The 22,264-nt window shown below is 40.5% G+C and overlaps 2 protein-coding genes across 2 annotated transcripts; both read left to right on the top strand.

The window, feature by feature from the left end:
* The first annotated feature begins 677 nt into the window (after positions 1–677).
* On the top strand, positions 678–6,618 carry vps51 (VPS51 subunit of GARP complex). Its single transcript, XM_079172169.1, has 11 exons — positions 678–1,067; positions 1,835–1,964; positions 2,078–2,224; positions 2,319–2,538; positions 2,926–3,841; positions 3,954–4,169; positions 4,354–4,437; positions 4,577–4,711; positions 4,817–4,938; positions 5,412–5,499; positions 5,591–6,618. The coding sequence occupies exons 1-11, from the start codon at positions 876–878 to the stop codon at positions 5,849–5,851; spliced, it is 2,511 nt and encodes an 836-aa protein (XP_079028295.1). The 5' UTR covers positions 678–875; the 3' UTR covers positions 5,852–6,618.
* Positions 6,619–7,673: 1,055 nt separating this feature from the next.
* On the top strand, positions 7,674–19,663 carry tm7sf2 (transmembrane 7 superfamily member 2). The gene is made up of 11 exons (XM_079171196.1): positions 7,674–7,691; positions 8,735–8,817; positions 9,850–10,046; positions 10,958–11,012; positions 11,520–11,714; positions 13,464–13,567; positions 15,645–15,764; positions 15,936–16,104; positions 16,186–16,266; positions 16,446–16,568; positions 18,985–19,663. Exons 2-11 carry the CDS (start codon positions 8,745–8,747, stop codon positions 19,143–19,145), a joined length of 1,278 nt encoding a protein of 425 aa, XP_079027322.1. The 5' UTR covers positions 7,674–7,691; positions 8,735–8,744; the 3' UTR covers positions 19,146–19,663.
* Positions 19,664–22,264: the final 2,601 nt, after the last annotated feature.

Genomic DNA, 22,264 nt, shown 5'->3' with positions numbered 1-22,264 from the left:
AAACCTGTAAAGCTGTATTTTTTTATGGTTTCTGTTTATTCTTTTCTTGATTCCTTGTAAGCATTTCAGCCTCAGGTTTTTGTCTTATAAGGCAAGAATACATCTTCGTTTTAGCATTAGGAATTTATGATTGATGAGAAGACCAGACTACTAAACTTAACTTCAACAGTTTTCACTGTTGATGTTTTTTCTTCTTCCATTTCTAAATTAATTTACTTTTGTTTATGGCAGCATTGACAATGCAGCCCATTCTCCCCATTCATCAGGAAAGAAATGGGCTTAATATGGCTGGATTTTGTTTAATTGTTAATATTTTTTTTTAATCTTCATGCAAATGAAATAAAGCTTTTATCATTTATATTTTGTCACATCATGCACACACGATACATTACGTTCATACATTTGATTGAACTAGCATCACTTCTGACAATCTAGAAAAAATCATCAATATCCGTATCCATTTATTAAAACTATCTATTCTCGTGATTCAGTCGATTGCTGTGTAAAAGTTGACATGCGCAGTAGTACACAGTCAAACCAGAAGTACATTGTCAACACAAGTGACTCGCTTAGGCTATTATCTTGACTACACTTACTCTTTGACGACGTAACACCGGATAGGCTACAAACCCGGAAACGGTGACGTTTTCAAGCTAGCTGCTTGTGTATCAGGAGAAATGTGCCATTCTCCAATTAATTATTTGGAAAAGCCCTCTTATTAAGAGCAGAAAGCTAAGCCACACGAATAACAGTCACTTAGGAGCAAGAAGTTAGCGTTTTAAGGCAGTAGTGTTTAGTTTTCTCCTTCCAGCTGGACGCCTTCGTCATCTTTGTTTACTGTCGTTTGTACATTTCTCAGCTGGCCAGCGTACAGTATGGACGGCGAGGCGGACGGCTTGGTGGCGGTGTCGGAGTCGGAGGAGTCCGGCAGGAAGCGCAGGGTGCACGGCATGCTGAAGCTCTACTACGGGATGGACGAGGAAGGAAAGGCCGCGGAGCAGGCGAAGTCCTTGGATCCCTGCGACATCAACGGGCCGCATTTTGACCACGAAGTTTTCCTCAACAAGGTGACCACTGCTGTCATGTGACCTGTTTCCAGGGTGACACAACTCACATAATAGCCTCTGCAGCACTGTATGCTATTAACGTGTTGTCAATATTAGCGGTAGCTGAAGCTTCTATATTATGCAATAGGCCTAGTAACTTTTCTAGATACTGTTGTTAAATTATATAAACTATCATATTTTTCTAGAGGAGTCCCCATTTAGTATCATATAGTTGCTGAGCGCCTAAAAACAATACCCATAATGCCATTTGCTTTAATGTGGTAGGCATATATTATGATGATATTTGAATGAAAGGACATTTGAGTGTCTGGGATGCATATGACTATCCCCAGCAGTCAGTTTAAAGAAATGACATGCTGCTGCAAAGTCTACTTTGGTGTGCCAGGGAATATGGACGCCTGTAAAAAATGCTGACGGTTGTTATTTTATTAAGAACCACAAAACTAATCGGGAATATAATTCATGACCAAACAATGCATGCAATGCTCATTCAACTTTATGGAAACGGCACAGAAAGAAGTGGACTGGACGCTTTCGTCACCTAATAACCAGAAAACGCACTGTGACTGAAGTTCTATACACACACTGCATTATGTTCTTGTGGTTGAATGGTAGTGATCGAATGTACACACATTTCCAGACGGTGGATGATCGTTTAATTCTGATTTGGTTAAATCAGTTGTGAAGAAAAGCTGCTTCCTTGGTATTTTATATATGCTGTTTTGAAGTGTAATTGTGACCATTGTGGGTTTTGTCTCCAACTGCAGCTTAGGAGGGAGTGCTCCCTTGCGGAGTTGATGGACCAGGAGACCTGCATGGTCAAGCAGATCCGCTCTTTGGACAGTGACATGCAGACGCTAGTGTATGAAAACTACAACAAGTTCATATCGGCTACAGGTGAGGCAACGTCTCGCTCACTGTGGAGTTACTGTTGAAACGTTGTTGAATTTAGTCGCATTTTCCACATGTGGATCGCCGAATTCATCTTTGCATGTTTTTTTTTTTTTCAGACACCATAAGAAAGATGAAGAATGATTTCAAAAAGATGGAGGACGAAATGGATGGCTTGTCTGCCAACATGGCGGCAATCACAGAGTTCAGTGCTTGCATCAGTGGTACTCTGCAAGACCAGCACGCGCAGATAACAAAACTCTCAGGTGAGACCTAAACTGGGAGTTTGTTTTGTGTCGGTCTTGGTGACTTCAAGGTGATTTATTTCCATATTTTTTGTCTTGTCATTTTCCACCCTAGGGGTTCACACTCTGTTAAGGAAGCTGCAGTTTCTGTTTGAACTGCCTGCCAGATTAAACAAGTGTCTGGAGTTGCAGGCCTACGCTCAGGCGGTGAGATCCCACCGCCGTGCCCGCTGTGTGCTGCAGCAGTACAGCCACCTGCCCTCCTTCAAGGGGATTCAGGACGACTGTCACGCCATCATGGATAAACTGGCACAGGAGCTTCGACAGAAGTTCAGGTGGGAATCTCTAAACCTGCATTTACATTATGGGCTCCACTCTGAGGAAACATAACACTAAAGAGTCACGCTTATTGCTCACAATAAATGTGATTTTATGAACCATCAAAATGACAAATCCTCTTTTGTTCAAACTTCTTTTAGACTGTTTCCATTATTTTCCCCTGATTTCACTCAAACTACAATTCCCAATTTGCGACATTGTATGTGGCAGATATTCATGCTGCTCAACTAAAAAGTAAATTAAAAAAAAAACTAGTTTTGTCATTGAATGTTGTACTTGCCTGTGCAAAAATCATTTTTCCACATTGAATTTCAAAATGCTTAAAGATACATTTATTTTCCAGTCGATCAACCATTTCTACCCGTTTTGTTGTCGTCTTACAGGGATGGCGGGTCAAGCGCTAAAGATTTATCCGAGTGTGTGGAGCTGCTGCTACAGTTGGACGAGCCAGCCGAGGAGCTCTGTGATAAATTCCTGAGCCACGCGCGGTCTCGGCTAGAGTCGGACCTCCAGGGTCTGGAAGCAGAGATAAGACCGTACCCGTCCGCCTCAGCCGTGAAAGATGCTTCTGCACGCAGGTTGGCGTCGGCCTCAGCCGCTGGATCTCCGACTGATAACACCCCTAAAACGAGCGCATTGCCTTCTCCCACCTCAAACACTGACATCCTGGAATTCATTGACCGGGGCTGCAATGAATTTGTCAGCAGCTTGTGTTTAGTAATAACATCCTATCAAGAACTGTTTATCAACCACGCTCAGACAGGCGAGCTTGCATCCAAAAACATTCCCCAGATGGCGAATGGTAAGTTGAATGCCTTTGTGGATGATCTGGCTGCTCGCTATTTCTCGCTCGTGGAGCGGAGGATTCAAGAGGAGAAAGGGGTCGGAGATAACTCCCTCCTGGTCCGCGCACTCGACCGCTTCCACCGCAGACTTCAGGCTGTAACCAAACTGCTGCCGGGCTCTGCCGTGCCCAACCAGGGGACTGAGATTGTGATACGGGCCGCAACAGAGCGAGTCAAGCAGTACCTGTCCGCCCTGCAGAGCTTCTACATGGACAGCTTGACGGACGTGCGGCAGGCCCTGGCGACACCTCGGCTCTCTATGGCCGGCGCCTCAGTGGCCGGAGGCGGAGCTCTTCTAGGGGGACCGGCCTCCGGCAGAGATGCTCCGACCAGCCTGCCGGAGCTGCTCTCCTCCCTGTCAGCCTCGATCCTCAATCAGATTAAGTCAGTGTTGGCGTCGGTGCATCTCTTCACAGCCAAGGACATTGCATTCTCCAACAAGCCGTACTTTAAGGTGAATAGTTGTTCTTGTTTATTTGCCAGTTAACAGCTTGTCCCAGAAAATCGTTTTCCACTCTACCCCGAAGTAAGCGTGACAGCTGTTCCTGTCTGTCTTCTCCTCACAGGGTGAATTCTGCAGCCAGGGTGTACGTGAGAGCCTGGTGGTGAGCTTTATAAAGTTTGTGTGCCAGTCTTCTCGGCAGTTTTGCGACAGTGCAGGAGACAAGGGAGGTTCGACTCCTCCGGCCCTTCTGTTGCTGCTGTCTCGCCTCTGCTTGGACTACGAGACCTCTACTATCTCCTACATCCTCACTCTTACAGATGAACAGTTCCTTGTGCAGGTAAATGGCCTGTCACCTCTATGTATGCAGCCTCAGGCCATATTGCACTGTAGAAATACATTATTTAATTCAGCACTGATGAATGTGACTAAAATGTCATTTTAGTTTTTCCTTGACCTATTTCACTCCCAATAGGGAGCCTGTTTTACTAAACCCAGGTGGTCTTCTTATTGTACTTCCTCAGCACCACAGTCCCGTAACACCCGTCACAGCTTTATGTGCTGAAGCCAGGGAGGCAGCACAGAAACTGTTGAACCATTATGTAAAGGTAGGTAAAGGTTTTCATCTACAACATTCACAGAGTTACATTTCTTACTGAGGGAGAAGAGACGCATCCATGCAAGAAAATAGTTCTGCAAATTTCCTTTTTCTTACAAATTTGCATATTTTGTTGTGTGTTTTTGCAGGTTCAGGGCCTAATTATCTCCCAAATGTTACGAAAGAGCGTCGAAACACGAGACTGGGTGAACACCATCGAGCCACGAAATGTCCGTGCTGTGATGAAGAGAGTGGTGGAGGACACCACGTCCATTGACGTGCAGGTCACAGCTCACATTATCGCCATCTGCATTATGTGCTTAAAGTCCACTCATTATGCTTTCGTCACCATGTAGGCCGTCTTATGAACCGTCTCTGCTCTACCACAGGTCGGCCTTTTGTATGAAGAAGGTGTGAGGAAGGCACACAGCAGTGACTCCAGCAAAAGGACTTTCTCTGTCTACAGCAGCTCGAGGCAGCAAGCCCGCTACGCTGCCAGCTACACTCCGAGGTAAACGGGCTGCAAATAAGTGCAGTTTGGGGTTTGTTTAGTTTAATGACAGCATTCTAATACATTCACAACATTATCAGACTCCGGATAAGAATGAACTCTTGGACTGAGGAGTCTTTTTTCCATTTCTCCTATATGGAAGAATAATTTAGGAAAGATAGAAAACATGTAAATCTAGGCCATGTCAAAAGAGCTAAATCTAAAGCCAAGATACATCCCTACTCAGTTTTGTCACTGTCACCAGTTACATATGTACATTAATTATTGTGCATTTTTCCGTCCCTCTCTGCTTGGTAAGATATTGTGTTTGTGTGAAGGCATACAAGCAGACACAGACAGCCAATCTGTATTACGTCCTTCACTTTTACTGCAGGGGGGGGACAATTGTTACTGAGTTGTTTTTAATCACGAGAATAAGGTCATTGTTCTAATTGTGGATTCACTTGAGTGATCTGTCTTCTGTCTGCCTGCAGCGCTCCCATGGATACCAATCTACTGAGCAACATACACAAGCTGTTTTCTGAGAGGATTGACATCTTCAGCTCGGTGGAGTTCAACAAGGTGAGTGCAGGTCTTCGTTAACACGGTAGTGTAGTCTTTAAAGCACAACATCTCTCACCCACACACTCACACAGCCCTTCACTTGTCGCAGGTCTCCGTGATCACGGGAATCATCAAAATCAGTTTAAAGACGTTCCTGGAGTGTGTTCGCCTGCGCACCTTTGGCCGTTTCGGGCTGCAGCAGATCCAGGTCGACTGCCACTACCTGCAGATGTACCTGTGGCGGTTCGTCTCCGACGAGAACCTTGTACACTTCCTGCTGGATGAGATAGTGGGGAGCTCCGCCCACCGCTGCCTGGATCCTGCCCCAATGGAGCAGAGTGTGATTGAAGTCATCTGCGAACGGGGTTAAAGCTCAAAGTGCACCACAGCCAGCTAGTCTTCTCCAAACACCAGATCACTACTACAGACAGAATTACCATATACACTGGAATCGTGCATCCACATTTAAAGACTCTCTCTTATATAATTACTGTTAAATGTTCAATTTCTTGATCCAGATTCATACTATACTGTAAAAATGGCGTCGGGATGGCACTTTAACTACTGTAAGAATATCAAGAAATCTTCCAACACTAAAGAAAAGCAGACATTGGGCTGTTGGGTTGTCAAAAAGATTCAGTGAATTTGAGATAGAGCAACATTACATTCCAGGCACTTGCCTTACAACGTGCACATGAGCCTCGAGCACTTGGGTTTAATATTACAATAGTAATTTACAAACCATAGAATATGAGAAAAGAAACCGCTCTCATCTGCCGTATCTGCAAAGATAGAAAGAAATGAATTATCCATGATGAAAGCAGAACGTTGCAGCACATGTTCTCCTTGAAGGAAAGATGTTTAATGTGAATACAGAATATGAATGACGAAAGAGAAAAGTTCTCCTGTATTATTAAATTCTGTTACGTTTTTTTTTTGCTGAATAATTTGCAATCTGAATACCATCTGATTATGTAATCCATGTCTAGCATTAAAGTAACTCCAGCAGATTTACTGTAACTCTTGCCTTGAGGTTAGTTGATTCTCTTTTTTCCTGTGCTTGTCTTTCACAGATAAACACTACGTTAGGAATGGTTTAAATGTGTATGTCTACAATAAAAGTGTATGAATGTGAGATTCAAAATCTCTTCCTTGTCAAAACTAATTGAAGCAGGCAAATTTAAACCTAGAGACTATCTTGTGATGGGATCACACCAGCCGTGACGTGGAATCCGACCAGGGGCACAAAGTGGGGGGTCAGTGGCTCCTTCCTTACTTCCTACCCCCTTACCCCCAGGGCCCCCGCTCGGAACACACCAATCTTTGAATTCAACCTTCATTTTGATGTCAACTACACATCTATAGAGTTTTGTGACTTTTGTGTATCTTGCACGGTGGTGAATGCTGTTGCGTTGAAAAATCTGCCCAGTCATATCGACACCTGGCTAAGTACTGAAAACCATTCTGTGGAACATTGATGAAACAGAATTACAATATAATTTCTACTATATACCAGCCACACGGTGCCACGGTTGTTATAGTAGAGATCATATTGTAATTACATTTTTTAATTATTAGTTATACAAGTTCTGTTTGTGTAGAAGGTTAGAAGAGCTATGGCTGACTTTCTTCAAAGTTTTCCACCCTGTTATAAGTCTTTAGAATAATATTAACCAGTCCATTACATTACATTACAGTCATTTAGCAGACGCTTTTATCCAAAGCGACTTACAATAAGTGTATTCAACATCGGTATTCAAGAGAACTACTAGTCACCAGAAGTCATAAGTGCATCTCCTTTTTTAAACAAGTATATAAGAGCATAAACCAGAGCAAAAGTACAGAAACAAACTAATATGAATACAATAAGTGCAACAAACTATATGAATACAATAAGTGAGTGAGGAATGTGTTTAACTGACAGACAAATAAGTCACTATTCTTATACAATGTAAAAAACTAAGATTTCACAACGTTTGCAGCCATTCCTCTCTCTAGGATGCACTGTCGCCACCTGAGGCGCTCATTTGATTGGCCTAACCCACTCCTACCCACCCTCTTCTGATGGCCGCGGAAGGATCTGATTGGCTTTGAGGCCGTTTCGTGATCTTCAACGTGTTTCGGGGGCGTTTCCATCTGCAGGCTGCTGGATAGGGCGCATTGATTGGAATATCTTCTCAGTCCCATCTACACCTCCATGCATTACACCGGTAAGACACTGTATTCGATGTGTTACAAGACACACGGCTATTTGTTCTTTGTATTACGCTCTATTTTACTGCAAAGCCAATGTTTCTCTCGCGCTCAGATCATTCTAGCATCCGCAGGTAGTGGGACACTGACGTAGAAACGGCCTCTCGTGTCATGTTTCATAATAGAAGTGTAGCTGCTTGGACACACAAGAACCGAGCTGAACTTTGTCTCGGTGGTTTACGACTCCAGGCGCAATATTACAACACTAGAATACAAAATAACAGCTAATCTAAATGATGTAACAGAATTTGAAAAGTTGCTTAAGTTAGAGTATTTGAATATACTTTTTTTCTGACGTCATCGTTTATTGTCTTGTCCATTTATTTATTATTTATTGTTCTAGGCGTCCATAGATGTCCTCTGTGTGGAAAGCCTCATGGAGTAATTGTCTCACTCTGACCAGTGGTTATAAAACTTAAAGTACACTTGTGTAAAAATACTCAAATTTAAGTCCTCTATTCAAATTTAAGTGTTTAAGTATAACCAGCAAATGCACTTAAAGTATCAAAGGTACAAGCCCCTGAAAGTAGCAGAATGGCTCCTTTCATAGTGTTAAATGTAATATATATTAGTCTATTATTATTATTACTATCATTATTGATGCGTTATAAGGTAGGCAGCATTTTATTGTAGCAGGTTGAGTGATGCGGCTTTGAACTAATGTATAACCTGTTGGCAAGTTGACATCTGTCACGCTATCCTGATAAAACGTTCTTGTACAGTTTGGCAACTTCATGTACATCCGAGCATAGTCACTGGTAATTGTATATGTTAATAAATGTAGTGGAGTTAAGTAGTACATAGTTACATACATTGGAAATACCCAAGTAATCGCAGATACCTCGGTTGTTCCTAAGTACAGAACTTCAGTAAATATATTTGAACAAGGATGTTTAGCTTTTGTTGCCAGTCAAAGTTCACCTTCATCAGAACTCTCTGTTACATTTGCTTGTCCCCCAAATGTCTTTATCTTGACTGAACTACTTAATTATTTTCACAGGAGACCAATAATGAGGCCAAACAGTCAAGCGCTCAAACACAGATCCTCACATGACACAGAGAGGGAATTCGGAGGAACCCTGGGTGAGTCACAGCAGACCTTCTCATCCAGGCACCATCACAACACATCCACCATCATCTTATTTAAGTTATTTCGCCCCCTACATAACCACAAACTCCACTCTGTCTAGACAATCGTACTGTTACAATTGCTGCAGCTATAAGCCTGAAATAATTCTGTCACTTTATTCATGTACTCTGGTCGCTTGTGTGTCACTTGTTCACACTCCTTCTCTCGTGAATGCTGAATTACAATGTTTCATTTCACTGTGTTGCTCCTCACAGATAAAAGCTGCTTTTCTGTACAAACTACTTTACATCGATGGTGAACCTCAAGTGAAACACGTTAAACAGCTGCACGTATTTCTTAGTGAACAAAAGCAGATTTTAGAAAGTTAGAAGTGAACGTCAGTAAGGTTAACAGCCGGCATACAGAAGAGCATTGATAGTAATTTACTGTGTTTGATATACATATACGCTGTCGTGATATTTGTTGTTTTATAAGATCATAAAACTTCTGCCACAATAGAAATAATACCAGTAAAGATTGCAACATGAACTCCAACTGTTCAATACAGCTCTAATTAAGAATCAACACAACCACCCAAGTCAGATTAGTCATTGTAGACATGATATGAAAGGACAGAACACATCTTCTTTGTGTGTGTGTGTGTGTTAGCACATTAGTGGTGCTTCTCCCGCTGCGTTTCTTATATTGAGCGTCACGTCCAATTTGCTCTCTAAAGTCAAATCAAGCTTTGAACGTGATAGTTGAGCTCGCTGCAGACTACAGATGTGACGGTAAAGAAGTGAACCACGCGTTGTGTTGGACCCAAGCTGACAGCTGAACTAATTGTTTTGCTACTATGCAGTTATTCAACATGATTGATTATTTAAAGAGATCACACATTTGCTATATCAATGTGGTACATTACATAGTCTCACTCTGCTCCGTTATTGAGTTTGCCCAGTGATGCCGCTGCTTTGCGTCCGACTAGTTCAGCTCAGTGACGTCAGTCAGGTTGTCATCTCACTTTTATCTGTAATCTCTCTCAGGTGCTTTATGCATACCCGTCTTTCTCCCGTTGACGGTGCTGTTCCTGGTCGGTGTGAGTCGATCCCCTGAGGCCAGTGTGCTCCAGTGGCCCCCTCCCCTTCCCTCCACTGACCAGCTATGGGACCCTGTGGCCCTCGTACTTCTGCTGGGCTGGATCGCTCTGCATGCCCTCCTCTACGTGATGCCAATAGGAAAGGTATGACTCGTTCGTCGGCCTGGCTCCAGGTTAAACTTACATTGAAACCGGCTGTGGGGATGAACACAACAATAAGATTCTATCTGGTGGCTTTGAAGAAACAACCAACGATAGAAGCTCCTGTTTTGTGTTAAAGTAAATCTATTAATACTCAATGCTAAACGTTGATTTATAAAGGAAGTATGTAGGGTTAGGTGATAATTAATAATAATAATAAATGAAATAATAATTATTGTCTCAACCTTCAGTGAAATTGTGAATATGATCATATAGCAATCACTGGGCCTCATATTTTAACGAGCATGTGCGACTGATATAGATCGTCATGACTCTGCAAGAAAGCGAATAAGCATCAAAGTGGCAAAATGTAAAACTATTAAAGACATATTCATGGTTATCTGTGCCATGCTAGAATATAGTGTGAGGAGCACATGCTGGAAAAAAAGAGATTTAATTGTTTATGATTTTAACTTTTCATTTGTTAGCGGAGGGATATGTTGATTCTTCTTTCAATGGTTACATCGGCCCACTTTAACGTTTTTGTCTTTACACACTTGAAGAGGTTTTTATGTGTAATGCTTAAAAGTGGGACACTTGCGTATATATATATATTCCATACTATGATGACATACACTGATAGGGGATGAATATTCAAACTAATATTGTGATTCATTTCAGCCATATCACCCAACCTTAGCATGACCGTATATTATATGCACAATATATACGCTACATGAATTGCAATATTGTGATTAGTTGACTTTCAAGCCAAATATTGTGTTCTAAGACTTTATTGATCCCCATAGAGAACATTCGTATGCTTTGACTGAGCCTGTGACGCTGTTCCAATAATGAATGAATACACAGAATATGTATGTGTTCAAATTCAAAGTGAGTGTTTTTACCGGCAGGTGTCTGAAGGATTAGTGCTGAAGGATGGAACGCGCCTCAAGTATCCCATAAATGGTATCTATATTACTGATCATATGTTTTGTTTTTATGATTATTTATTTTTAGGATGTGATATGCATATGTTAAAGGCACAGTTTTTATTAGTCATATAGTGTGATTTTCTGCAATGTTGTTGAGCAACAGCTAGCTTGGTACCGTGAGTAATGGAGGATAATTATGCTCTTGAACATTATTGTCTATCATACTATAGTACTATAAATTAATATTAAGATAGATATTAATATTTCACAGTTATGGTTGAGTTTTTAGTTTTCTTTCTAAGTTTGTTACGCTTTGCTGTAGTACAATGCACCTGCTGTGGCATTTCATTTCAAGGAGGATCCAAAAGTCTTGTTTCTTTATGTATTATTTTAACCTCTTGACCTTGAGCTAAAGTTTACTTAAGTTACACAATCTAAAGTTCCCTTCTATCTCTTCTAACTTTATTTTTTTAAACCAGCCTGTGTCAGTCTGTTTATCTCTTTCCCCCTGGCTACAGCTTTGTTTGTTTCTCTCCCTCAGGTTTTTATGGCCTGTGCGTCAGCAGCGTGTTGCTGATGTTATTACTGGGGCTCGGGGCTCCTCTGGGGTATCTGTTTGAGCTGCTGTTGCCTCTAGCAGTGTGTGCAATAGCGGTGTCATTCCTGTTCTCCGTCTACCTCTACATCCGCTCCTTCTGGGTTCCGTCTCATGCTCTCGCTTTGGGGGGCAACACAGGTGAGAGTGGAGGTCCATCGCTAAAGGAAGCGTCCACCTTAAAGCGCTATTTTAAAATAGTTACTGAGTGATATAGTGTGCATCTGCGGGCCTCTTTTATTGTTTGGTGGATAACGTTGGTATTCCTGTGGGTAATAATCGAACGGCCAAGCTCTTCAGGAGCCTGCAGGCATCAAGTGAACACTTTTGAGTAAGCTGACCCTGCTACACCAGCTACGCTGTGTGCTCTGCTGCATCCGAAGGCAGAAACCTGAGACCAGCCGGTATTGGGATTCAGCTTCTGCTCACTGTTGGTTATGTTCATCCCAGTTTTTGAAAAGACAAAAAGGAGCAAGGCTACAACAACCTGTTGGTTCCAGTGCCACGCTATAACCTCATGGTGATTCAGTTCACATGAAATCAATTAAGTTTACATGTTAAATACGTGAATGTATGATTTTAACAGAATGTTGGTGGGAGAAAAAATGATAAAATAAGTCATTGGCTAAAGAGATGAATGGCAACAATATGCTATGGTGATTTTATATCTGCATAAATCCCTGCAGAGCTAATGGCATCCTTAACTCCCTCCAGTGCACACAGCATTTAGTGATAATTAGCTAAATAAGTCAGCATGATAACGCCCTGAACAAATGGTGGTAAACATCAGCATTTCTGCATTGTCATTGTGAGCAGAATAATAATATAATGACGACGTTAGCGTTTAGCTCAAAGCGCCGCTGTACGTAAGTACAGCCTCACGGAGCTGCTAGCATGGCTGTGCACTCGTCTTGTTTTTGTAAGATGAAACAAAATGGAAAACACAGTAGCTTCAGTTGACCTGTATGAACCAACCACAGATGCTCTCAGTCCACCATTACTGTTCCTCTGTGTGCTTACAAACAGCCTAACGCAACAAGTTCATGCTCCTTTTTTTGGTGTTGGTAAAAGGTATTCAGGTCAATTGTAGAAAATTGCTAAAGGTAACTGAAAAAAAGCAGAGTAGAGCACTTCACATCACCATTACTGATGCAATGGATTGAACATTTATCTGGACCTTTGAACTCTTGCATCTAAATGGAATGCAGCCATCAATTAACGTTGTTGATTACAGCTGTGCTTTTCCTACTGTGATATGATACTGTGATGAAAAATGCACATTGATGTGACAGCGGATATATCAAGCTAATAGACCTAAAGAGCTTTTGACTGAAGATATATACTCGAATTGTCCTGCATGCACATACACGCACATAACATAAGTCATACATACAGACACTCATGCATACATTTACAAGATGAGTGTGAGGCAGCAGTTCTTTAAAATAATAAAAGGTAATAACTGACGTAAAGACAGGTTTAATCACACCAGATGATAAATACAGTGCGTCAGTGTGGACACCAAGATATGTATATGTAAATGAATCATCTCCTGAGTTTACTTCACATTACACCAGTCCACAACCTGTTCAATTTTAGAAAGGTAAAGTGATGTGTCTTGATCTCTGGGTAATAAGCCAAGAGTAGTGATGTCATCTGAGAATTTCACAACGTGATTTGTGGGAGTTTTTCTCACACATCCACCCTGCAAACAGGTTTCAGCTACTTGCTAATTGATTGACTTCTAATAGATTAATGAAAAGACAGTCTGATTTGAATTCACTTTTTTATGTACTGTATATACAGCACCTGTACACACTACTATAATTACTTTATGTGTCCAGTTCTCCTGTGGATTAATTGTAGCATCCGTCCCTCTGCCCTGTCTAGGAAATCCCCTGTATGACTTCTTCATTGGACGCGAGCTAAACCCCCGGATTGGAAACTTTGACCTTAAATATTTCTGTGAGCTCAGACCGGGTCTGATTGGCTGGGTGAGTTAACCTGCAGCGGTGGGAAATGAGTCCACTCTCAAATCCACCCATTTATTTTTTATGTTTTGAATCCAGACACTGATGAACATTTCTGTTACAAAGGTTGTCGTATACAACTTGTTATATGTACTTATGTTATTTTGAGGTAAACAATTGGGAAGCTGCCCTTAACCAAGTCTGAAGAAGTATAATTTTGAGCCCTTGCTCTCATTTTCTCATACAAAGAGAAAGTAATGGAGTTAAAACAAAATAATTCAATTTAAACACTGAAAACCTTAAAAGATTAAAGATTAAAGCAAATGTGACATAATTAAATGTTTACTAAAACAGAAATCGTACCTTTCTGACCAACTGTTTAAAACTTAACACTTTTGTGGTAATATTTCCCTTTATTTGTTAGTATGAATTATTTTCAAAAGCATACTTTGCAAAAATTAATTAACGCTGATGGTGATCTCTGTTAGAGAGCCCAACAAGCCCAACAGGGGGCGATGTTGCTCTCCCCTGATCGTCCACAATAATTAGCAGTCAGAATCAGAAACTTGTCTCCCTGATGACCTGACACAGTGAAACATTTGTTGGAGGGCAGGCTTCATTATTTTGAGTCATAATCATGAGACGAAATATAGAAATTCCAGTGAGAATTTCAAAAATGATTCTTAAGATTACAGCAAGGTTCTCTTTATCTTCACTCGTCCCAATAATGCAACATAGAGACAATAGTAGAGACTGTAGAAGGAGCGAGTCACACTGGAAATTGTCGAGGTAATGAGTCCTTTATTTATGTTTTCTGTCTCTGTATTCACAGTATACACAGTAAAACCTTTGCACATGTGAATGTTCTAAAGCCAGGTGCGTAGGAGAGGACAGAAAAAGCTTCCACCAACTGGCTACAGACAGTGTGTGGGAGATGTTTGTTTCCTGTTGAATGTTTAAACTATGTACTTTTAACTTTGAACATCTTACAATTGCTAAACAAATGACATTTTCAGGGCTAAGGGATTTCTTTTGTTATATAAATCAAGTTCATCATCTTGTAGAGCCCATTAAGAGTGACATGCCTCTTTATAGATAGAGTATTGAAGGTTAAGTCACATTACATTTACATGTATTATCCACGCTTGTGTGAGATTAGACCCTTCCAGTAGCACCGATGGAAAGATAAGTCATTAAATGCCGCGAGAGAAAACAACTTGTCTTTATTCAAAGGAAATGTGAAACAATAGAGAGTAGAGAGGATCCAACTCAACTGATATTATTTGTGAGCTAATCATGACGAGCAGTGAGTTGAGTGATAATTCCAACATTTTGACTTCTAAACCACAAAACCACTTTGTTCTCTTGACAACCCTCAAGTCATGGATACTTTAGAATAGTAATGAGTAAACTTTACATAAAGAAGCTCTGACCTGGTGAGGGTAACACACATTTGAATATAATTTATTTTAAATTAAATTTTAACATACGCTTAGTGGCTACGTTAGTAGGGCTATCTGTACAATCTTAACGCAAGTCAATACAACAGCTGTGCCTTAAATCCGGCCTTTACAAAGCTTATAATATTCAGTTTTTGGTGAGATTGTCGGAAATGTGTAACTTCAATTATATGTTTATTACTGAGGTCATAGTTAAAGGTGTTGTTGTATTGGACATTTTCATGTCCTCCTTATTTACATACATGAAAGGGACGGAATATTAGAAACAGCTCTGAATATAATATGTGTTAAAACATATGAATAGAATGAACACCTCTATGACAGTGTTCACACAAACCAACAAGATAAGCACCATAACAGATGGACACTGTATGGTAGTGCTGTCGTATTGGATTGCATTACATTGAAAATGTGTACCTAATAAAGTGGCCTCTGAGTGTAAATGGCTATTGTCTGTGGAATGAATGCGGTAATGTCCGTGCATTGTTTATTGTGTGTTTCACCTGAGAGTTACTTTTTGTTGTTCTGATCCAATTAATCACATAATGAATTTGTCATCCAACACTTGGCGAAGTGCAGCTGAAAAATGTTGCCTAACTAGTGATGTGAATCAGTATTCACTTCAGCTGTTGTCCTCTCAGGTGGTCATAAACCTTGGCATGTTGATGAAGGAGGTGGAGCTTCGCGGTTCCCCCTCACTCGCCATGATACTGGTCAACAGTTTCCAGCTGCTGTATGTGGCCGATGCTCTGTGGAATGAGGTGAGGGGTCAACAAAGTCAGCCATAAAGATTAGGCTCAGTACTGTAGATCCTTATGTCAGACATGAATTACTACTTCAGTCCTTGCAGACCTTTAATACGTGGCACACCAAAAGTAATTGTAACTGTTATTATTTGATTTTTTTTCCACTGCACGTTTGTGTTAACACAGGAGGCTGTTCTGACAACCATGGACATTGTGCATGATGGTTTTGGCTTCATGTTGGTCTTTGGGGACCTGGCCTGGGTTCCCTTCACATACGGCCTGCAGGCCTCCTTCCTGGTTGTGCACCCGCAGGCCCTGAGTTCACTCGGAGCAGCAACTATAATAGCACTGAATGGTAATCATGTTCATCAGCCTGTGATATGTCGTGTGTCGTGGTTGAAGATGGCCACGTTAACATTTGTCTCTTTGCCATCAGGTATTGGATATTATGTTTTCAGAAAATCCAACTCACAGAAGAACCAGTTCAGACGAGACCCGACCCACCCAAGTGTTGCAAGTCAGTCATTCTTTTGTGTTCTCTAAATCAAGACAAATACTCCCACCTGTAGTCTTTCACATATTATTTCTAATTACGTGTCCCGACCCATGCTGTGTATAACAGAGTGACGTGGGTGTTGATCTCTTCAGTGACTTGCACTTCTTGCACTCTGAAATATCTACGTTCTCCTCTTGCAGGGCTGGAGACCATCGCCACAGCAACAGGGAAACGTCTGCTGGTGTCCGGCTGGTGGGGGCTCGTCCGTCATCCCAATTACCTCGGCGACCTCCTCATGGCCTTGGCGTGGTCCCTGCCATGCGGTAAGACGGCTTAAAAGCCTCTGCAAGGCTCGTATTGCACGCAAGCCACTCTGACGTAACACAATTACCGAACGTCATCATTGTTCATAGACAGGAGATTCACGTGAGAGTGGTTATCGTATCCAGGGATATTTATCATGAGAAACAAACATCGATGAGTTGGTGTTTTAATGACACAATTTTTTCTCAGATTGTACATGCACCTCTGTGTGGATCATATGATCTGTACAGAAGGTGGACAAAATAACAGAAACAACTTACAATACAATCCAGAAAAGCTTGGTGAAGCGACTGTCGGACGTGTTGATTCATCTAAATGTTGAGTTCAAATGTTAAGTGTGTATCTTTGTTCAGTACAAGTTATTACATTTTTTTCTAGGGCTGAATGTCTTAACTCAACACCCAATATACAAAAATCAATATACTTTACTTTGTGTTGAAAAACCACAGCCTACATCAAAATCTTTCATAAATGACATTGGCAGGGGTCTGCAATCTTCGTTGTCTTCCCGTTAGCCATGAGACAGATCACTACAGCTTTCGTCAGGACGGTAACAGTTTGCAACCCTGCATTAGTTTGCTCGGTTACAAAGTACAGTTCATGCGTCGCTAACAGGGTATGAGGTTTGGATTTTGACAACGACGTTATTGCTATCTCACCGGGAGTGAAAGGAGCCGTTCTCTAGATACGCACAGACGCCAATATTGGATGTCGTGCCGATACTGACTCAAACAGCCGGATTGGGTATTGGTGACAGTGGGGCAGATCTATTCAATTCTATGTGTATACTTTATACATTACATAGTGGAATTTTGATTCCTGTGTAAGTTTTGATAAATTTGATGCTGCATTAAAAAGGTTTATGCTTTAATTGTAATTACTGTTATTTTGGTGATTCTTTACCAAGTTTTATTATTTTAATAATAGAAAGAAATTCAGTAAATTTATGCCAATGTAATAATTTGTTACATATTGTTTTACAATGTTGCCTTATGCTTTAAAGAGTGATCCCAGTCCCTTCCACACAGTGAGGCATGCAGCTTATTGATAAAACACTGGTATCAGATCGTTACTCTGTATCGTCTGATAGCTCAGGTATCTTTATTGGCATCGGGACTAAAAACCTTATTTTAAATTGCATAATGTTGCTTTGAGGTAAGTTATTTTTGAATAGGTGCTTCTTCCGTAATGGTCTGTTATTCAGGCCAGCCATTTGGTTCATATAGCATTTTAATTTATATTTGTTGCCCTTTTTCAAACCCCTATTCTTTTATTTGTTTGTCTAAAAGAAATCCAGTGCGTCAACCAGATACTAAATGCTCCACGCTTAGCCTACTCTTACTGTCTCTGTCTATTGTTTGGCGTTGAGCAAATAGTATGCCGTGGATTTCCAGAGCTTTTCACTGAAAACAGGAGCATTATGCGGCTGAAAAACATTATCAGAGCAGTGAGATTGAACCAGAACAATGAAGCTGCGGGCTGGAAAATGAAAACAATGAACTGACAGACGCTTAAAAGCTCAGTAGAGCTGAGGGGAACTGTCACGTCATAGTGATCTTTGAGTTTGTCCCCTCCATATACAAGTAACAATGTGATCCATTGTTGCTATGAAAATATTGATTTTATAGCCACTTTAAATCAGGAGCTACGTGACCACAGCAAGGCGAACAAAGTTACAAAGCTGCCAATCTCTCAGTTTCAGATACTCTGTGCTATGAAGACATTTTGGTGGCTACCAGAAAAGCATCGTATTTCCTTCCTGTCCTTATTAGATAATTATACCACGTTTGTGACTGATGCAGAAGCAATAAAGGCAGCAACCATGTGTTCTCTTTGTTCCTCTGTAAGCTGCCTTATGCTCTCTTTAAAAACTCACTCCCTAAAATGGTGTCTGTCAGACTTTTGTTCCAGCTGACACATTCTGCTCATTATTCAAACTTTATGTGACTCACTGGTGGAGCTGCCTTTGTAATTGAGATGTACTGTAGAATCTGCCTTAATTTCCGTTGCAAGAGTCAGAAACGGCTAAATTAAGCAGCATATTCAAGACGTGTGAAAGCTGCTCTGACAAAGAGGAACATCCAGACCCTGAAAAACATTCTGAGCATACAAGAAATTACCATTGAGGTGAATCAACAGCTGAAACATTACAAGTTTAATCAAACTGGTATTTAATGCAGGGCTCTTACATAATGCAGATTGAAAAGACAATGGACAGCTTTATGCAGAGCAGGGTGTACACTTGATTACAGCTTGTTTGTCATATACATCATTCACAATGAGGTCATCATTAGTAATAGTTTCTCTGCTATGATGATCATTTCATGTGTGATTCATACATATGTTACAGTTTTCTTTGTCATTATGTTGTGTTTCCTCCTGCTTATAGTCTATGCATTTGTGTCTTTTCTGCAGGATTCTCACATCTTCTGCCTTACTTCTACGTCGTATATTTCACTGTCTTGCTGATTCACCGAGAGGCCCGTGATGAGAGACAGTGTAGGGCCAAATACGGACTAGCTTGGGACACTTACTGTCGACGTGTCCCCTTCAGGATCTTCCCCTATATCTACTGAACAGGAAGCAGATGGGTGGAACCGGGACCAAAACTGTCCAAACACAAACCTAGCAATAACTTTAAATGAAAATCCATTTTTAGTTGCACAGACCATAAAATATGATCCAGTGCTGCTACTGGGTACCTGCAGGGATCTCATCATTTCAATCAGCCTTTGTTTGGTACGGCTGTGGTTCAATCACAAAATGATGTTCAGTGGATCACTATTTCTAATTTATTGATTCTGTTTTTACTTTAGAACCTCAGAGGACTCTGTTATAGGTATATCAGTCTGCAAACACGTGTCTCTTGTTCAGCTAAAGCTGTAGTACATCTGAAAACAGTCATGGCCTTGTGAGTCTTTTCTCATAAAAAATGTGATAACTTCTTATAAAAATGAGAAAATCTTATTTGAATGAGAAAATGTAATCCCAGAAAATTTAAATGCATTTCCATGTTTGTCTTTTTACAATATCCTTTTTTTGTGTAACGGTGAAATACATTTAAAATGAACAAATAAAAAAGGACCAAACAACACTTGATCATGTATCTTAATTGCCCTTATTAGACAGACAGTGAATCTCTCTGTGCATTGTGGTAAACACACGTTATATATGTTAAGATGGGTGAACTCAAAAGCTTGTACGAAGAGCACAACCTATGTCTGCTCAGGCCTGTGAAGATGACAGCTAATAGCTGTGTACGTTCATAACAACCTCTTCCAACCTGTCACCATCATCTTCATTAAAGGTGAATCTTTTCAGGATTTAGGTCTTAACAGCAGACGTTCCAGGAGCTTTTGGGCTTTTTCTGTCAGGCTTCAGCTTTGTATTCGCTCTGTTCCAAATTACTCTGAAGGAACAAATAGTTATGGGCTGCATTAGTACGAGTAAATGGCCTCAATCATCATTAAAGCAGTGCTCCTTGAAGCTTTGAATCAGAGCAGGTTGATTCACTGTGTGGGTGGCAGGTGGTCGTATTGTTAACGGAGCGGTGCGTCACCTTGAGGAAAGTTTCTTTTGAATAGGTGCTTCCTTGATGGTGTGTCATTATGGCCATTATCTTGGTTCACATGGCATTTTAAAAGTGGAGTTTTGTCTGTTTCACCTTTTTAACATATTTAGACCCCTATTATATTAACAGGCAATCACAAATCAAAGTGGGCCTTTTTTTTTCGATTATCAATCGCTGTGCATTTACACTGCAGTTGATGTTTCTCTAACATTGCAGTGAGGTGTACGCATACAGATGACGGAGCTCCCTGCTGATGCACACCTTCATTTTCACCTTTTAAGCCCATTTACAGCCTTGCCGACACAGCACTCAAGCTATTTTTTTGTTGTTTTTCACACGCTAAGTGCTAATTAGGAATGTGTTTGTATAATGTCGCATTTGTCTACATGGTGATTGCTTTCATGCTGAATTAATACATAATAGTGTTATGTTTTATGTTTATGTGTATGTGTGTATTTTTTCTTTTCACCAATTCTTTTTTTTTTTTGCTCTTGTAACACTTTGTTTCTGTTAAGAAAAGTGCATGCTATAATGTAATATTGTTGATATTCTCATATGAGATTAGTTATTTGAATGTTGAATTGTTTCATACAAAACTTTAGCGTGAATATAATTCTATATTATGTGACCGTATGTGGTACCTGGCAGATAATCATGATAAATCATTCCAGTATTTCATTGATATAGTACCATCGAAAACAGTGATAGAAAGTAATCGCATACATTTACTCAAGTATTGTACTTAAGTACAGTTTTGAGGTACTTGTACTCAGCGGTGGAAGTAACCAATTACATTTACACTTCTTGCTGAAACAAAGTATTTTTTTGTATAATAATAAGAGTATAATAAGAAATATTAGTAATTTTACTTTACTTAGTAAGAATCCTGGAAATGGACCAGAAGAAATGATTTATATCATAAGCTGCATTAGAGAAGAAGCTGCTGGTGTGTCTGTGGCAGCAGGTGAACAGAATGCAGTTACACTCTGACCTCACACCTGAACTGTCATGGGGTGTGAGGGGTACGGTCGCACCTGGGCTCGCAGTTTGTGAACAGTACAAAAATAAAATATAAAAAATATGTATGTCATCATGTGTTGAGATCACATTAGAGATATTGTAAATTTTAGATATTGAAAATTGCTGTTGCACGTTTTTACTCATAGAAAGTTGTAAAGTAAAGTAAAGTTGATTTAACGCTTGTTCCTTCAAGTGTTAAATCCCTGTTACGATCGGTATTACAGTCTGTCAAAAACAATTTTGAAGGACATATTTTCTAATTTGTTTTTTAGAGTAATTTGCACATAATTGACAAATGCAATGTCATGCTTTTTCTAAATAATGCGATTCATTGAAAATGATCTTGGTATTTAGTTATAGACGAAAGCAATGGATATTTTTATAGATGAGACAGCAGCTGACGGTCGGAGTGAGTCACGCTGAAGTCTCTGTCTGCACCGACGATCCACCGTCCAAATAAAAACACAGGTGCGAACAGGTTTGACACATTCTTTGGACACAACCAACAACTGTTAAGACAGCACGCCTGCTCCTTTTTCAGTCTTTGGATGACAACATTTATTTAGTTGTAACTAACAGAATGTAAATGTATTGCCCAGAGTTTATTCATTTATTCATTTTGTACACAGGACAGTCTGTGTACAAAATGATCAAACAAAATGAGCCGACCATACAGGCCACTCAACTATTTATTTTTCCCCTTTTTTCCTTTTTAATTAAATCTGTTCTTTTAATGAAATAGTCCACCTTTGATTAACATGCTTTCCTCATAATCATAGTGTTCTTGTTACTGTTATTGCCTCAATATTCAGTACAGAATGGCCTTGTGGTCTTCCTATATGTATGCATGTCTGTACAGCCAATAATATGCAACATTCCAGAGTGTCTTGCATAATAATGAATGTGCAAAGTGTGTGTGTGTGTGTGTGTACGTGTGTGTCCGCACGCATGCACCTTTGCATGTGTGCGTGCACTTTCCAAATGTGTTTGCCAATCGTGACGTTTAAGGCCCATCAGTTGTAGCCAGTTTCCATGGTAACATCTCTCTGAGAGCACAGACGTAGGAGAGAGGGGAGAGGAGTTGAGACAATCATGGCGATGGAG

The sequence above is a fragment of the Pholis gunnellus genome (assembly GCF_910591455.1).
Source record: "Pholis gunnellus genome assembly, chromosome: 13".
Taxonomy (NCBI): Eukaryota; Metazoa; Chordata; class Actinopteri; order Perciformes; family Pholidae; genus Pholis; species Pholis gunnellus.
This window is presented reverse-complemented; position numbering and strand designations above follow the sequence as displayed.

What these genes read in the sequence shown, in the direction of transcription:
- vps51 (XM_079172169.1), top strand. Translation starts at nt 876, where the DNA reads ATGGACGGCGAGGCGGACGGCTTGGTGGCGGTGTCGGAGTCGGAGGAG. An exon ending in ATGAACAGTTCCTTGTGCAG is followed by an intron (nt 4,170 to 4,353) that starts GTAAATGGCCTG and finishes GTACTTCCTCAG; the next exon opens with CACCACAGTCCCGTAACACC. An exon ending in TGTTGAACCATTATGTAAAG is followed by an intron (nt 4,438 to 4,576) that starts GTAGGTAAAGGT and finishes GTGTTTTTGCAG; the next exon opens with GTTCAGGGCCTAATTATCTC.
- tm7sf2 (XM_079171196.1), top strand. Translation starts at nt 8,745, where the DNA reads ATGAGGCCAAACAGTCAAGCGCTCAAACACAGATCCTCACATGACACA. An exon ending in GGAATTCGGAGGAACCCTGG is followed by an intron (nt 8,818 to 9,849) that starts GTGAGTCACAGC and finishes AATCTCTCTCAG; the next exon opens with GTGCTTTATGCATACCCGTC. An exon ending in GGCGTGGTCCCTGCCATGCG is followed by an intron (nt 16,569 to 18,984) that starts GTAAGACGGCTT and finishes TCTTTTCTGCAG; the next exon opens with GATTCTCACATCTTCTGCCT.